The sequence below is a fragment of the Crinia signifera genome, chromosome 4 (genome assembly GCF_055691185.1).
Source record: "Crinia signifera chromosome 4, ASM5569118v1, whole genome shotgun sequence".
NCBI lineage: Eukaryota > Metazoa > Chordata > Amphibia > Anura > Myobatrachidae > Crinia > Crinia signifera.
The window spans coordinates 45080417-45099712 of NC_139220.1; the positions used below are offsets into that span (position 1 = coordinate 45080417).

General features: G+C 46.9%; 1 protein-coding gene across 1 annotated transcript in view; it reads right to left on the reverse strand.

Annotated features, from left to right (window-relative positions):
• Positions 1–292: 292 nt before the first annotated feature.
• ADRA1B (adrenoceptor alpha 1B) overlaps positions 293–19296 on the reverse strand; it is a 31085-nt gene continuing 12081 nt past the window's right edge. Inside the window, exon 2 of the mRNA XM_083181690.1 lies at positions 293–2602. Coding sequence (XP_083037816.1) covers positions 2097–2602 — 506 coding nt within the window. The 3' untranslated portion in view covers positions 293–2096. The remainder of the gene's footprint in view (positions 2603–19296) is intronic.

Genomic DNA, 19296 nt, shown 5'->3' on the forward strand with positions numbered 1-19296 from the left:
AGAGCCGGGCAGAGGGAGCCGGCGGGAGCTGTCAGTGCTAGAAAAAAAAAGCCTATACAATGAATGGGCAGCCTGTGATTGGCTGAGCGCTCTCTCAGCCAATTGCTGACTGGCTGAGAGAGCGCTCAGCCAATCACAGGCCGCCCATGCATTGTATGGGCTTTTTTTTTATTATTCAATACTGACAGCTCCCGCCGGCTCCCCCTGCCCGGCTCTATGCCGCCTGTGCCCCCCGCAGCGTCCCCAGCCCCCCCTGCTCCCTCCACCGCCGCGCCGCCCCACTAGGTCCCAAGTCGGGTGGTCGGACGTGCAGCAGGTCCGACCACCCGACGCAGATCCGATGCGCACGGGACCGCGCATCGGATCTGAGGGGACATCAAAACTAGCCGATTTTGGTCCGAATTCGGCCAGATCCGACTGATCTGGCTGAAATCTGACCAAAATCGGCTAGTGTATGGGGGCCTTAAATGACATACGATTTAACACTTTTCTCATAAATTATCGGCCCTATGCATTGAAATCGTGTAGAACAGGGCAAATCATACTAGTGTATGGGCACCGTTAATCTATAAAATAAACACAGAAGCTGATTGGTTGCTTTATTCCTCACCAATCTCTGATAAATCTAGCCCTACCGTCCTATACACACTAGCCCATATGCTGTATGAGCAATATCGGCAGTATTTGCCTATGAACTCCCGCGCAAATGATATTGAGTGTACACTCTGAACAATATCGGTAAACTACAGTACGTCATGCATCGACATCCCCGGGACCCGCTTAACATGCGGTCATTGGCTATATAGCCAAACTTGACTTGCATGTTAGTAGCGACGTGCAGGAGCGCACATTGTTTAAATATCGCTCAGAAGGGTCCTTTTAAATTGTAGTCTAGTATGTATGGGGCTTAAGACTTTTGAACTATCTATTGGAGACCACGGGAATAAGACATAAATGTTCAGCTCCTGTTTTCCCTTTGCATCAGCTGCCACTCAAATAGAACTCTGAAATGGGATCATTCAAATGGGCAGTAGCATGGCCGTTTCAGATCCTAGAGGATGAATGTTCAGTGGATCGTGGACACAGCGAGCAATTTATACATTTCATTTCTGTCCACCCTCATTCTTGCCCCCAAATGACCATGGGCCTTATTCTGATCGGTGCGGCCGGATCCGAATATGCGGCCAGGACCGTGCGTGCGAAACCCCGCCTTCCATACGGATCGCCGACTCCGTCCGTACGCGGTAAGAAGCTGGCCGAACGGACCGCACGTGTATTTTTCACGGAATACGCCTCCACCATCTCAGGGAACCTCCCCCATCATTCGATGGTCGCAGACCATCGAATGCAGGACCGAGTGGCCAACCAGCTCCCGCAACCTTAGACCACACGGACATTTTTCCGTGCAAAAGCAGAGATCTGGGCGGGCAGCTGACATCCGGCGATGTCATATGCCCGCCCCCTACACTTGCGTCACGGCCGCATTACCATACGTACGCCCAGCGTTTGCATGGGAACGCCCATGAAACGCGGGGCGTATGCATATGGTAATGAGCCCAAATAGCCCATCACGCCCCTCTCCACCCCCTGTTCGGAGCGTTCACATTTCATGCGGGATTTGGCCGTACGCCCCGCTCGCACATGCGCAGAGACGCCTCTGCACATGCGCAGACACAAAACATCGGCGGCACGAACGCACGCGGATATTACCGCACCGATCAGAATAAGGGCCCATGTGACTAATGCTCGAGGTTCCGGGTAAACTTACGGCACATGGTATATTCCCCACAAGATATCCTTATTGTTGCACATATATGAACACGTATATACTAACATCTGGTACCAATCAATAAAAAGTCCTAGTCCTCTCTCTGTGACCAGCGTGTAGCCGTATCCTTTTCTCCACCTTGTTCATCTGCTGTTTTAGTCCATTATATGACATTTCCTTATAAGTCCTATCCAAATAATTTTATTTTATAAGCTTCCACAAAACCCAGAAGAACTATAGATGCCTATCATTCATAGATGCGTTAACTAGATTGGCACTCGGAATATATCCGTTTCATTAATAGTCCTCCATACGCCTCCAGAACATCTCAGGTGGCTTCGCGGTCACTGTAGTCCTGTATTGCAATACTTGTGCTGTGGTCATTACAGTCTGAGGGATTTGGTGTCTCCAAGGCATTGCTCGGTTTGTCCTGCTCCTTGAGTTCTTGAGTCTGTTTTTCATCAGAGTCCACTAGGACGTACGGATGTTTCCAGTCACGGCTGCTCTCCTTTATAGGTGGCTTCCTGGTATAACGCGGGCTTTCAGAACTGGACAGAATTGTCTTCTGGCTGCCATTCATAAACTGCCTGTCGTCCAGGGATTCCTTCCGTGTCTGAGTGAAGGTGCTGCTGCTCCGAGTATGGTGCTGGGATCTCCGTATAACAGACGGCCTCCTGTTTCCCCACTGACAGGTAACAATGCGGGTGAAGGCCCTCTTGAACTCCTTGCTGGAGCAGGGGTAGATCACTGGGTTGATGCAGCTGTTGAAGTATCCCAGCCAGAAGAACACATCCAGCACTGTTGCCGGTGGCTCCAGCTGTTTGAAAAGGGAACCTGGAATTAAGCACATAAAAGATATTACTGTAAGGATGACCGGCTTTCGTGAGTTCCTATGTACATAGAGGCCCTATTCAATAACTAGTGCAATATCGCAGTACTGTAAATCACAATTCTGGTTCAGGTTCAAATGCGGTATAACCTATGCATGAGCCAGTGGCGTAACTATTATTGAAGCTCCCCCCCGCCGCACAGTTTGGCAATGCCCCCCCCCCCTTACCCCCTCCCCACCACCTTACCCCGTTTATATGTCCTCTGGTACCTGCCGTTGTGCCGCATCAGTCTGCGGTACCGGCCGGGTCTCCCTGCTCTCCCGGCTCCTGCTAATTAAAACTGACACTTAGAAAATGTCTGCCCCCGTACAGCAGACCGTTTTTAAGGATGCTAGAGGAGGCCTGCGCCTCCTCTAGCATCATCAAAAACGGTCTGCAGTATGGGGGCAGCCATTATATAAGTGTCAGTTTTCAATGCAGGAGCCGGGAGAGCAGGGAGACCCGGCCGGTACCGCAGACTGATGCGGCACAACGGCAGGTACAGGCAGCGGCATTAAGTGGAGGCAGCGGGTAACGATAGCCCCGCAGCCCCCCCGGCGCCCTCACTCACTAAGCGCCTCCCCGCCACCGCGGGGGCTGCAGGGCTCTAGTTACGCCACTGGCATGAGCTTAGCATTGAGTGTGATTCACAGGTCAGATATTTCTTTATGGCTGCTGAATGGACGTTTCTACGCGGTATCAATGCAAACGCAGGCAAGAGTCATGCGTATTGTGAAGCCAAAATCCATAGTTCTTTTGTGCACCTAGCATGGGATAGGTGTAATTGCCAATGATAACAATAGTGATCGCTACGCTAGACGATGGATGTAAAAGTGTGCTCATACCCGCATGAACATTCTATTGGCATTGAATTCTCAGAGGGCACACAGAGGTGACCATCGAATGATTTGTGCAGCGCTCGCAGATGTAAGATACCTGTCTGGTGTCTTACATCTGTGAGCACCCTGTGCGGGCAGCTGACATCCACTGACATCAGCAGCCTGCCCCCCCCATACCCACGTCATCACGGAAATCACCATGGGACCGCCCAACATTTTCCTGGGAATGCCCATGAAACACCCCACGCCCCCTGTCCACATTGCTAAGTGCGAACGAGGCAGCGAACAAGCAGCTCACCACTTCCACTCGCACCAAGCAGCTGCACATGTGCTTAACAGTCACACACGCAGGGGAGCGTGAGGACCTGAATAATGTCCACAGTACTGTGCTTGGTAACATACTCCCATAAGTGGAAGGTCAATCTCTCTTACGAGGCATTTGCACTCACAAACATACTCTGTGCTGCTGTGGAATTGCTTTCAGTTCCGAAGCTGTCATCATCTTTAGTATGAGGGGGACATTCAGGAGCGCTGCATGGTAGCACACATTACTGCATACTTTCCTGCATCTCTGTGGCATGCAAGGAAATAAACATAGATTAAATACTAACTGAAGTGCCAGAAATACAGTCCACCTGCTGGCACCTCACTGCCAAGGCCTTTAGGTGAACACCAGCTGACGAGTGAATGCTGTAAAGTGCTCGGACATTTAGTCAATGTACTGGCAGATGCAATTAGTGACGCAAAGGGCAACCCTCCCAATAAGTCCTGCCCGTTGTGATGGCCACCTAGACTTTCAGGTTTATGTCCCAGGAGTCCACCTGGGCATGCACAGAAGGACGCCATGGCAGCAAGGGAATGCTAGCTGGGTTCCGATAAGATCCACCTTGACAGCACAGATGCAGAAAAAAGCCCATAGGTTTCTATATGTTAATGTTACCCTCTGCATGGGAAACCTGCCATCTGGGGCTTTGTATATACACGAAATGCGTTAAATCCCTAACAGAGTTTTTACCACATTTTCCTGTTAGTACATCCCACCCGTAGGCCCTATTTAAGTGGCATTAGCAAATCTACAAAAATCGAGATCTCTGTGTGCTCGCCAGTGTGCATGCATGAACACCTACACTGCAATCGCCTCACAATCTCAGTTTAAGTTCCAAAAGGGGAACTGCCGTCGTAACTGGGGGCAGTGACGGACCTTTGGTGCAGGCCCGGGCGTTTTCTGAAAATGCAGGCTTGTCCAGGCCGCTCCGGGGGAAGGCCACAGTGGCTGCTATACATATCGGCCTGCGCCTGGCTTTCCAGTCAGGCCGCGGTAGCCAGTGATGTGCAGACGCTTCACTCTGTAGCAAAGCGTTCGCACTTTAATGATGTACCCGCACAATTTCCTGTAAGTCAAATTGCAGGATAAAAAGTAGCAGGATTTTATAACAGGATAGCCATGCGCACGCTACGATCTGTACGCATTCAATTATCGCACAGCCTTTTTATTAACCCTAAATAATGTGTAAATGTCTATTTCCTCATAATTATAGTATTTGCATTTTAGTATTGGGCACCCAAATCAAGAATCTCTTCCGTTTAGTAAGGGTTTGTGGGATTTGGATTCAATAGGAGCGCCTCCCGCAGTGATTCAGGTGCCATTTACACAGGACTATGTAATATTTCTCAAAACACTTGTGAGCATTTCCGTTTAATGCATCAGTATGCATGTAAACTCTGACAGAAATGTAGGTGGAAACACTAAACAAACACTTTAACATTTATATGGATCTTAACTAGCAGCACCTCTGGGTACTTGGCCTGTGATATTATTACCAGCACCACAGCGTTATAAGATTCAAACCATCTTGTTAAGTGCAGTTTTTATTAAAGACAGATTTGCCCCTCTAGGTGGTGCTGTTGTGATTATAATGAAAGTTATAATTCTTTAAGCCGCCATTGATGGAAATCTGATAAGACTTATTGCATTAAGTGACTAGATCTAACACAATAATAGTACTTGAAGGCAGAAAGTGGTAAAATGATATACTTATACATTATATATGCTTAATCTGATTTACTTTTCCTGATAAACTATTTACTATGATGGCAACATTTGCTGCCACGCCTAGGGGCGAATTTAGGTGTCTGCCCTCCTCGTTTTCGGGATTCCCGATTACCAAAGCAACACTATCCTCCCCCATCCATTATACCAACTGATCATTAACCCTCCTATCCATCCCAGTATCTAGTCCTGAATAGCTGCCACTGCTCTAAATCTCAGCATCTAGACCTGAATAGCTGCCACGGCTCCTCATCCCAGCATCTAGACCTGAATAGCTGCCACGGCTCCGCATACTAGCATCTAGTCCTGAATAGCTACCACAGCTCCTCATCCCAGCATGTAATCCTTAATTGCTGGTACTGCTCCTCATCCCAGCATCTAGTCCTTAATTGCTGGTACTGCTCCTCATCTCACCATCTAGTCCTGAATACCTGCCATGGCTCCTCATCCCAGCATCTAATCCTGAATAGCTTCCACTGCTCCTCATACCAGCATCTAGTCCTGAATAGCTGCCACGGCTCCTCGTCCCAGCATCTAGACCTGAATAGCTGCCACAGCTCCTCATCCCAGCATCTAGTCCTGAATAGCTGCCACAGTTCCTGATACCAGCATCTAGTCCTGAATAGCTGCCACTGTTCCTCATCCCAGCATCTAGTCCTGAATAGCTGCCACGGCTCCTCATCCCAGCGTCTAGTCCTGAATAGCTGCCACTGTTCCTCATCCCAGCATCTAGTCCTGAATAGCTGCCACTGTTCCTCATCCCAACATCTAGTCCTTAATTGCTGGTACTGCTCCTCATCCGAGCATCTAGTCCTTAATTGCTGGTACTGTTCCTCCTCCCAGCGTCTAGTCCTGAATAGCTGCCACAGCTCCTCGTCCCAGCGTCTAGACCTGAATAGCTGCCAAAGCTCCTCATACCAGCATCTAGTCCTGAATAGCTGCCACTGCGTCTCATCCCAGCATCTAGTCCCAAATAGCTCCCACAGTTCCTCATCCCAGCATCTAGTCCTGAATAGCTGCCACAGTTCCTGATACCAGCATCTAGTCGTGAATAGCTGCCACTGTTCCTCATCCCAGCATCTAATCCTGAATAGCTGCCACGGCTCCTCATCCTAGCATCTAGTCCTGAATAGCTGCCACTGTTCCTCATCCCAGCATCTAGTCCTGAATAGCTGCCACAGCTCCTCATCCCAGCATCTAGACCTGAATAGCTGCCACGGCTCCTCATCCCAGCATCTAGTCCTGAATAGCTGCCACAGTTCCTGATACCAGCATCTAGTCTTGAATAGCTGCCACTGTTCCTCATCCCAGCATCTAGACCTGAATAGCTGCCACTGCTCAGCATCCCAGCATCTAGTCCTGAATAGCTGCCTCTGCTCTAAATCTCAGCATCTAGACCTGAATAGCTGCCACGGCTCCTCATCCCAGCATCTAGACCTGAATAGCTGCCACGGCTCCGCATACTAGCATCTAGTCCTGAATAGCTACCACAGCTCCTCATCCCAGCATGTAATCCTTAATTGCTGGTACTGCTCCTCATCCCAGCATCTAGTCCTTAATTGCTGGTACTGCTCCTCATCTCACCATCTAGTCCTGAATACCTGCCATGGCTCCTCATCCCAGCATCTAATCCTGAATAGCTTCCACTGCTCCTCATACCAGCATCTAGTCCTGAATAGCTGCCACGGCTCCTCGTCCCAGCATCTAGACCTGAATAGCTGCCACAGCTCCTCATCCCAGCATCTAGTCCTGAATAGCTGCCACAGTTCCTGATACCAGCATCTAGTCCTGAATAGCTGCCACTGTTCCTCATCCCAGCATCTAGTCCTGAATAGCTGCCACGGCTCCTCATCCCAGCGTCTAGTCCTGAATAGCTGCCACTGTTCCTCATCCCAGCATCTAGTCCTGAATAGCTGCCACTGTTCCTCATCCCAACATCTAGTCCTTAATTGCTGGTACTGCTCCTCATCCGAGCATCTAGTCCTTAATTGCTGGTACTGTTCCTCCTCCCAGCGTCTAGTCCTGAATAGCTGCCACAGCTCCTCGTCCCAGCGTCTAGACCTGAATAGCTGCCAAAGCTCCTCATACCAGCATCTAGTCCTGAATAGCTGCCACTGCGTCTCATCCCAGCATCTAGTCCCAAATAGCTCCCACAGTTCCTCATCCCAGCATCTAGTCCTGAATAGCTGCCACAGTTCCTGATACCAGCATCTAGTCGTGAATAGCTGCCACTGTTCCTCATCCCAGCATCTAATCCTGAATAGCTGCCACGGCTCCTCATCCTAGCATCTAGTCCTGAATAGCTGCCACTGTTCCTCATCCCAGCATCTAGTCCTGAATAGCTGCCACAGCTCCTCATCCCAGCATCTAGACCTGAATAGCTGCCACGGCTCCTCATCCCAGCATCTAGTCCTGAATAGCTGCCACAGTTCCTGATACCAGCATCTAGTCTTGAATAGCTGCCACTGTTCCTCATCCCAGCATCTAGACCTGAATAGCTGCCACTGCTCAGCATCCCAGCATCTAGTCCTGAATAGCTGCCTCTGCTCTAAATCTCAGCACCTAGACCTGAATAGCTGCCACGGCTCCTCATCCCAGCATCTAGACCTGAATAGCTGCCACGGCTCCGCATACTAGCATCTAGTCCTGAATAGCTACCACAGCTCCTCATCCCAGCATGTAATCCTTAATTGCTGGTACTGCTCCTCATCCCAGCATCTAGTCCTTAATTGCTGGTACTGCTCCTCATCTCACCATCTAGTCCTGAATACCTGCCATGGCTCCTCATCCCAGCATCTAATCCTGAATAGCTTCCACTGCTCCTCATACCAGCATCTAGTCCTGAATAGCTGCCACGGCTCCTCGTCCCAGCATCTAGACCTGAATAGCTGCCACAGCTCCTCATCCCAGCATCTAGTCCTGAATAGCTGCCACAGTTCCTGATACCAGCATCTAGTCCTGAATAGCTGCCACTGTTCCTCATCCCAGCATCTAGTCCTGAATAGCTGCCACGGCTCCTCATCCCAGCGTCTAGTCCTGAATAGCTGCCACTGTTCCTCATCCCAGCATCTAGTCCTGAATAGCTGCCACAGCTCCTCATCCCAACATCTAGTCCTTAATTGCTGGTACTGCTCCTCATCCGAGCATCTAGTCCTTAATTGCTGGTACTGTTCCTCATCCCACCGTCTAGTCCTGAATAGCTGCCACAGCTCCTCGTCCCAGCGTCTAGACCTGAATAGCTGCCAAAGCTCCTCATACCAGCATCTAGTCCTGAATAGCTGCCACTGCGTCTCATCCCAGCATCTAGTCCCGAATAGCTGCCACAGTTCCTGATACCAGCATCTAGTCGTGAATAGCTGCCACTGTTCCTCATCCCAGCATCTAATCCTGAATAGCTGCCACGGCTCCTCATCCCAGCATCTAGTCCTGAATAGCTGCCACTGTTCCTCATCCCAGCATCTAGTCCTGAATAGCTGCCACAGCTCCTCATCCCAGCATCTAGACCTGAATAGCTGCCACGGCTCCTCATCCCAGCATCTAGTCCTGAATAGCTGCCACAGTTCCTGATACCAGCATCTAGTCCTGAATAGCTGCCACTGTTCCTCATCCCAGCATCTAGTCCTAAATAGCTGTCACTGCTCCTCATCCCAGCATCTAGTCCTGAATAGCTACCACAGTTCCTCATCCTAGCATCTAGTCCAGAATAGCTGCCACTGCTCCTCATCCCAGCATCTAGTCTTGAATAGCTGCCACGGCTCCTCATCCCAACATCTAGTCCTGAATAGCTGCCACTGCTCCTCATCCCAGCATCTAAATTTACTAAAGTAAATTTACTCAAGCTTCTAAAAATTAAAAGAGGTGATGATGCCAATAGCAACCAATCAGATTCTTTCTATCATCTTCTTGGAAGCAACAGATAAATAATACAAACAAACAAAACTAAGGGCCTTATTCTAGTTCACTCTTTCTGACACTATCCTTCTTAGATGGACAAAACCATGTGCACTGCAGGTGGGGCAGATGTAACATGCAGAGAGAATTAGATTTGGGTGGGGTTTTACTTCAAAGTGAGCTCTATATTGCAGTGTAAAAATAAAGCAGCCAGTATTTACCCTGCACAGAAACAAAATAACTCACCCAAATCTAATTCTCTCTGCACATTTTACATCTGCCCCCCTGCAGTGCACATGGTTTTGTCCATCTAAGAAGGATTTTGTCAGAAAGAGTGAACTAGAATAACCCCCTAAATTACATCTAAAATCTAAATTACAATCTAAATGTACAGAAATGATACAATCAACAAACAATTTTGTTTTATTTTTGGGGACTTGTGGCACACCACCCCAAATGTATAGTTATGGCTCTATGGGTGAGGGGTGCTACATGGTGCTGCTGTGATCTGTGCTGCTATATAATAGGTGCTGTGCTGGGAGAGGGGTGCTGGGTCAGAGGCGGAACTGGTGGCAGTGCTAGGGGGCAGCAGACAAAATCTTGCATAGAGCATCAAATTGGTTAGGATCGGCTTTACATGAGAGGACAATTAAACCCACATGAACGTGTATATGTCACTTCTTCCTCCTAGGGAATTCCTCCCTCTAGTTCAGTATTATGGCAGGAAAAAACAAACAGGGTGTATCCCTGTTTAATTGTGACACTTAGAATAGGACTTCTGCCTTGTATTTTAGAAAGTCCAAAATATACTGCTGCTGCAATTTGCCATAAAATGAATGTAATATCCCTTTCACACTTGCAAAAATATCCCGGGTTTTTGCACATGAACGTGCATCAACCCGGGATTTAGCTCAGCAGGGCATGCTGGTATGTATAGTTCAACAGTGTCAAGGTTAGCCATCACTGATCTAGAATAAATTCATAGCGGGCCGGATTTTGAGTTGCAAGTAAACCAAATGAAATCATGCTCACTTCGGATTCGCACCTGCAGCCGCAGCTATGTGACCACAGCATCCCCATACATCAGCTGGTGAAAGGAGTCATCATAATTATCAGCGCACAGTTGTACCAGTCCTACCCCAGTATTAAGCATACTATAGCCTGCACGTCTGTCAGCACACCCAGGGAACACTTATCCTACATGGGAACACCACATTACCACCGTACAACTCCTAAAAGTCGCAAGTGGAGATCTGAGTTGTGTACAGAAAAAATGGCATACAACGCTGAAGCAGTTCCACTGTGTACTACACTGATTGTTTCCATGGTGACAGACTTTGCTAAGGAATGTCATTTATTTGCTACACAGTTATTCACTGTCAAATTACAGCAACAGTCAGCTTCCGTAATTCCTAGAGGTAATTTAAGACCTAAGTTATTTTTGAAGTATCAGCATATGCTACAGTAAGATATGGTAACCACCCAATGAGACTACTTCTCCCATATGCCCGGCAATGCTTTCACATAGTCAAGGTTGTCAATACTATATACTGGCAATGTTATTAAACCATAACTGCCATAAAGTCCACAGAGCATCCCAGGAACCACCATATAGTACATACTGGTTCCCAGTGTTTGCCATACAGTAAACACAACATCTCAGTGACCACCATATAGTACACATTGCATCCCAACCATCACCATATAATACACACAGCATCCCAGTGACCACCATATAGTACACATTGCATCCCAACCATCACCATATAATGCACACAGCATCCCAGTGACCACCATACAGTACACATTGCATCCCAGCCATCACCATATAATGCACACAGCATCCCAGTGACCACCATACAGTACACATTGCATCCCAACCATCGCCATATAATACAGACAGCATCCCAGTGACCACCATACAGTACTCATTGCATCCCAAACATCACCATATAATACAGACAGCATCCCAGTGACCACCATACAGTACATATTGCATCCCAATGATCGCCATATAATACACACAGCCTCATAGTGACCACCATACAGTACACATTGCACTCCAACCATCACCATATAATACACACAGCATCCCAGTGACCACCATACAGTACACATTGCATCCCAACCATCACCATATAATACACACACAGCATCATAGTGACCACCAAACAGTACATACTGCATCCCAATGATTGCCATATTATCACAGAGAACCACAGTAACTGGAAAGTTTTGAACCAACCTGAAATGCAATCAGATTTAACCAGTATGATGCCCAACAAAAATTCTTGCACTAAAATTGTCAACAGAACCCAAATTACCGTTTAGCCAGTCACATCATCATAAAACCTTTTATAAATAAATATTTTAGCGATATTTTTTTAATCATACATTGAACACTTCTGTGATTGAAGATCTTTGTTTAGCTTTGTTCAGCTCACATTTGGCAAATAGTATAACATTAAGTTTGAGCCAGGTCAGCCATGCGCAGAACAGAGCTATAATTTTCTGGCCAACTCAAACACATAGTCGTACACTATTATGTAGCCGTACACAATTTACCAATTCATGTAAATTGCAAGAAGTGTACTTTCACAGTTTAATATTTGTTTGTGGATTTTGTTATTTCAAAGTTGGCAGCAAAAAAAAAAAAGTCCAACAGGACAAACTATGTTGCAATGCAAGGGGTGTGAATGCACAGGGCCATAAGGAGCGGTGTGTGGCCAGTGCACAGGGCAGGACAGCCTGGGGCTGGTAACAGCCATACCTACCCCTGACTGCATGCTGCCCTCTCATCTGGCTCACGGCTCCCATAATGTTAGGGGAGAGACACTGGGTTTTATTTACTAATACCCCTTTCAGACATACTACCCGGGATTTTAGACATGGTTCAAACACGGGTTTTTAAAAATCCGGGGTCCATTGCAGGTGCGCAGGACCCGGTATTTTAGAGGACTTAAATCCCGGGTAGAACCTTTCAGACAGATACAGATGGGCTGGGGGCATGGTGAGCAGATCACAGAGCCGCTGGCCATGCACCATAGCGGCGAAACCATAGAGTGGAGCAAGGCCACGCTCCCTGATTTGCAGACAATAGGTCTACCCCAAAAGCTCGACATGCAATAAGTCGACAGGGTCAAAAGGTGGATATGCAGTAGGTCAACATCCAATAGGTCGACAGGGTTATAATGTCGGCAGGGACAAAATGTCATCATGAAAAATGTAGACGAGGTGAACATGAGTTTTTCATGATTTTTTTTTAACCGTTCTTACTTGACCATCCATGTTGGTATAGAGGGAGAATATAATAATGTGCCGAGCACAGCGAGGCACTGAGTCCAAAGCATGGCGAGCGCAGCAAGCCATGAGATGTGGTGCGTTACACTAATTGGGGGTCCATGTTGACAGTTGTCGACATTAACATCAAAACAATGTGACAAACTCATGTCTACCTATTCATGTGGCTACCATTTTCATGTCAACATTTCCCATGTTGACCTTTTGACCCTGCCAACCTTCTGATACTGTCTACCTAATGCATGTTGATCCATGGGTCTTCAAACTGCGGCCCTCCAGATGTTGTGGAACTATTGCCACAGTTTTTCCTATAAGAGCAGTGGTGGGCAACAGGCGGCCCGCGGGCCGGATGCGGCCCGCGAGCCGCTTAGGCCTGGCCTGCCGCTCTGACAGATGTCAGTATGACAAGCGGCCCGACTATAGCCGCTTGTCATACTTGTTTACTTTGGTAATGGCGCAGCCGCCGTTAATGTCCGTCTGTACACGGCGCACAGGATTACTGGGAGTGTGGGAGGGGACGTGATGACACGGCAGCCGCCTCCCCACCATTGGTTGGCGCGGCCGCGTCACCGCATCCCCTCCCACGCTCCCAGAAATGCTGTGCGCGGCAGGCACAGACGTTCATTAACGGTGGCGGCAGCAGCTGTTTGTCACCGCTCACCGGGTCCCCTCCCAGGCTCCAAGAAATTCTGTGCGGGGCAGCCACAGGCAGGCATCAGCGGCGGCGGCGGGGCAGCCACAGACAGGCATCAGCGGCAGCAGCAACAGTATTTAAGTTTCTCTGCGTCCCCTCCCAGGCTCCCCGAATATGTGCAGGGCGGGCGCACTAGGATTTTTGGCACGCAAATCTATGAGGCAGCAAAACGGCTGCAAAGTAAGGAACTGACAATTATGTTATGTTCATTAGTGTTTATATATATATATATATATATGCACAGTGTGTATATATATATATATATATATATGCACAGTGTGTATGTATATATATATATATATATATATATATATATACACACACACACAGTGTGTGTGTGTATATATATATATATATATATATATATATATATATGATGTTTGCACGTGCCGGCACTCCACCGCAATTGAAAATTACTTCCGACGCCTTCCCGAGATATATTGCAGGTTTGTACGAAGTACTGCGGCGGCATTCACAGTACTTAATTCTTTAAAAGAAAATGCAGACCATACTTTTAAATAATTAAATCCTGTGAGAGCCGCCGTACAAACCTGCACTATATATCATTTCATTTTTTTTTATTGTAGTGTCCACGGCCCTTAAAAATTTAAAGTAAGCTGGTGCCTGATAAAAATCTTAAAGCATTTTTCGTGACTGGTATTGTATATACAAGATATTATGTGTGCGGCCCTCCAATATTTTCTGGTTTTGTTAAGCGGCCCTCGAGCCAAAATAGTTGCCCACCCCTGTATAAGAGCATGCCAAAACTGTCAGGGCATGCTGGGACATGTAGTTCCACAACATCTGCAGGTCCACAGTTTGAAGCTCTATTGACTGTCCATCTAATAATCAACTCCAGGATTAAGCACAGGACACAGACTCCCCTTGTACCTATGAAGTATGTCTGATGCTGCCAATCACTGAAATACTACATCATTCCCTAAATCATATATTAGTACCCCGTATAGTAAACATTCTTCGTTATTTTCACTGGAGACAATTATAACAGAAGAGGTTTCACATGTCACCTCTGTGCTATTCACAAAACCTCGTCCTGGACTCACATCTGCATATCTGTTTCCAGAGAACAGTATATTTATTTACTTAGCTCAAGTTTGGCCTTTCCAATCTACTCTCTCATTACCCAATTCTCACAAAACAGTTTGTTTTAATTAAAGACATTTATAATTCTAGAAAACTAAGTTGCGTGGGATAATTTGGGATATACAGAGCAGCCGAGAGGAATGCCGGGCCTCGGTAAAATTTTGAGGGCGTGGCCGAAGTGTGGGAGGTGTGGACACCTCCCACACTTTGGCCATGCCCCCAAAATGTTTAGCGGAGGGTGAAAGAAAACTCTAAAAACTGTAATCTCAGCAGCAGCAGCAGCACACACCTACAGCATGTGCTGTGCTGACAGCAGGCTCAGCATGACCTCTCACTTTTTCAAACACAGCCTGTAACATGTCAGTTAGGAGGTGATTGGCTGGATGTTATGACGCTTGCATTTATCTCTTGTTAAGGCTTAATACATCTGCCCCAATGATCGGTATTGCGCCTGCGGCAGTGCCTGTCATCATCCAAGTGCTGGGACTGTAGCGGAGGCAGGGACTGCCTTGGAACATCAATGCTGTGGATCACCTAGGAGCAGCGGCGTGGGGGGGGGGGGGGGGGGGTGCTGTCCAGCTGCAGCCCCCCTCCTACTATAAAGTAGGAGCCGCCACTGCATACAGGACAGATGCTGGTGTTGAGAGACTCATCTGCACCTACAGAAGTCTATTCCAGTGACTGCATTCTCCTGTATGCCGTCTGTTCCAGCAATTATTACTGGTCAGGAGCGGAGTGGTACAGTATGTATCAGAGGGGAGATCGTGCTGCTGACATATTCTAGTTAGCATATAGCGATCACTATAATGCTGTCCTGGAAAAATTTATTAAAATAAACTATTATATTATCAATCATTTAAAAAAAAATGATATTTCACTCCTAGGGGTGTGCAAACTTTAATCTAAAACCAGCCTACTGTTGTGAATTGACCAAGACGGACTGGGACTTGTAGTCCCACACCAGCCAACGAGACACAAGTTGCCTTCCAGTGCTGTCGCACATGACTGGCAGCTAGAAGTACTTGGCAGCTCCAGAAACATGCAAATGTAAAGCTAAATATTTTATCTGGCTCCCTGATACCCAGGCAATACATCATAACAGCAAAGAGATGTCAGCTTTACAAAGCAAAAGCCGACACTGATGTCCCTACATGGAAAGATTTCAGTTCAATGAATCTGTAAAAACAATTTGAATTTAAATCTGAAAATATAAAGAGCTGCCAATACCACTCACAAATATATATGTAATTAACCTCATACCCCTTTTACATCGCACCTAATTACGGGGTTCATGCCGGTTTCTTGATGGTTCGACCCGGTAATTGGTGCGATGTGAAAAGGGTTAACAGGTCCAACAAAATGGTAGCAACATGGCATTATGAACCAGTAAAAAAGAAGGGTTCTTACCGGTTTGTTGCCGTGTTGCTTTGCGGTGTGAACGGGATAATTGGGTTGCGCGACCAATTTCCTATTCACACTAATACTCGCTGTTTACCCACGACTGCATATCGTCTTCTGACTCTGTCAAAATTGTGAAATTTGCTGACGATATAGCAGTTGTGGGGTTGATTAGTGAGGATGATGAAACCCACTACAGAAAAGAAATAGCGAGACTGGTAGCCTGGAGTGAGGGAAATAACCTAGTGTTAAATGAGGGAAAAACTAAAGAATTAGTGATTGATTTTAGGAGAAAGTTAGTGGTGCCGAAGAAACCAGTGTGTATAAACGAGGCAGATGTTGAAATTATGGAGTCAGTCAAGTTTCTGGGACTTCAGGTCTCAGCCAATTTGTCATGGTCTGGCAATGTTCTCGCTCAGACAAAGAAATCCCAACAGCGTCTCTTTTTTCTGAGGCGTTTAAAAGCGGCCGGTGTGAGCAAGCCCACCATGACAAACTTCTATAGATGCTCGATAGAAAGTATTTTGGCCTTCGGCATTATCGTCTGGTTCGGCAATTGCACAGTTAGGGAGCGCTCAAAACTAGAACGCATTGTAAAGGCCGCAGGCAAAATTATAGGAGTCCAACTGCCAACCATACTGGAGCTCTATAATTCTAGAATTTTAAAGCGTACCAAAAATATTTTAGCCGATTCCAGTCACCCGTTTTTTAGTTCATTTGAGCAATTACCTTCGCTAAAAAGGTTCAGAACCATGAGGGCACGTACTAGTCGCTTGCACAACAGTTTCCTTCCATCAGCAGTGCGTATGTTGAATGCTTGAAATGATGTTTGATTTTATGTATCCCTTAGTACTTTTCTTCCCTTTTTTATATGTATTATACGGATATTGCTTTTACTGTACTGGTATTTATGTACTACACAATTTCGTCTGCAGTGAGAGTTCTTCTCCCGCTGTTGATGACAATAAAAAATTGACTTGACTTGACTTGACTAATGGAGGAGGCAGTGCTAGGAGCAGTGCCAACACTAAGCGATGCCTCCTCCCCCGCTCTGCCCCGCCCCCACATGACGCCAGCAAACCAGCAATATTGCCGGTTGACAGAGGGGATCTGAACAGACCAAAATGCAAAGTCGCACCAGGACTGAACCATTTCAAAGTCCCGGAGTGACCCTGCATTTTGCAATGTTAAAGCAGCATAACAGACTTATTTTGTACATTTTTGTAGCTGCATGCTAGTTAATGATCCCTGCTCTACTGTTCTCTGTTATCAGCCATTTTGTTGCTTAAGGTGTGTAAAAGAGGCTTGCTGCAGGTTGGTCATGACCCTTTCCCATGACGACCCAATAGATGGAGACTCAGACTTCCCAATCTGGGGGGCCCATATCTCCAACACGTGATGTATGTGGGGACTACGCCCTTGTATACACATGATCCCAGTGCAAACTGAGATCTGACATTTCTTATGGCCATCCACCTCTTTTTCCCGTATGTTGCACTATTTTATATTATACTGCCCAATAATTTAGTTATCAATGTTAAGTTTCAATATTCGTTTAGAGTGCATATATGGGAAAATGTGCCGTTTGGGGAGTAAGGAGAATAAATACTTGTGCCCCCCCCTCCATGAGCAATAATGGGCGTGGCCTTGCTACAAGGGTCGTGGCCTTGCTGCTATGGCCGGGGCCTTGCAGGAAAAGATTAGCTTACACCCCAGTTTTTACCCTGCAGTCACAGACATTGGACACTGTAGGGATAAAACAAAATCCGGATTCATGCCTCATACATACATATCACCGGTCAATCGCACTAAGGGGATCTGGTAACTGACGCGTTTCGCCCCTATTTGGGGCTTTATCAAAGAGTCATTTTGATATATTTCTCATTTATCAATTGGTCAGTATAGATCCATCTCTCACTACTAATTTTTTATAAATTGTCATTGATGTGCAAATTTATGCAATTTAGATACCTATATACTGTATGAATAACAAATCACTTTTTAAATTGATGTTTTACTAGATATTTGTCTGTTTGTATCAGCCCTGCTTCAAATTTATAGCGCAGAGACATACCTATTGGTGTACATATAACAATGGGCTATAATTACAGGCAAGACCTGGAAAATGTATGTAATGTATTAGTATTAGGGATGTTACGGACCCATCTAATCAGTGGTGTAACTATTCAATAGGGTTAACACCCCCCCCCCCCCCCCCCCGTGCAGACGGTACCTCCTGCCGGCGACGCCAGCGCTTCTGTCAGGTCCCGGCTCTCATATACTCAGAAAATGGCTGCCCCCATAATGCAGACAGTTTCTGAGGATGCTAGAGGAGGCGGCGGCCTCCTCTAGCAACTTAATTGGTTGTCACTTTTTATTAGCTGCAGGAGCCGGGACCCGACAGAAGCGCCGGCGGCAGGAGGTACTGGCCAGCGGCAGGGGAAGATGGCAGCGGGTAACTATAGCCCCGCAGACCCCCCCGGCGCCCACACCTTCTCAGCGCCTCCCTGCCACCGCATGGGCTGCAGGACTATAGTTACACCACTGCATCTAATGAAGTTCAACTGAGCGTGTTGGACAGGCCCAACACATATTTGCCAAATTAGTGCTTGACTCCTAATTAATTGTAGGAGTTTATCAAAATAATATTTACTGACAGTATTAGTGCACCTGCATTTTTTTTTCTGTTTAACATTTCTGAATGTCAACATTTCGCATATAGACAGTCATAAAGTCGATACTCCTATTTAGCCTCAGCCTAACCTCAATCCTGGTGGCTGAATATCCCTAAATCTTAATTACTGCTTAACCCTAAAGCTAGGGACACACTTATAGATATATCTACGGACGGATTGGGCAGAGTGTTCTCCATTCACACTTCCCGATCTGTCGCAACTGTCATCACAAGTGGGCGGGCGTATTTGCAACCACCGGCGGCACCCAACGTGGCTGTACGGACAGTCGGTGGATTGCCCATTACACACAGCACAATACGCCGATATGATATATCGACGTGATATATCTGTGGAACCACGCCGCTCACACATATATCGTTTGTACACGCTGATCGATGGTGAATCGATATATCAGCCGTTCAATCATCCTATATCAGCCAGTGTGTACGCACCTTTATTACTACCTAAACTAACCAAATTTTTGAGAGTCTGAATTTTTACCATGAGAAGTATTCTACTTAGAATATTTGCTTTACGATGGTTAATGCTTCGGATGTATCCAAATGAACAAAGGGCCTGATTCAGGCCTGATTGCTCATCTGCAAAGTTGCAGATGATTCAAGTAGATAGCCGTAGCCCAGATGGAAAGAGAACTCGCCCATGCAAATCTGCGACTGAATTACGAAGAGAACGCTATTTGCTTTCCCT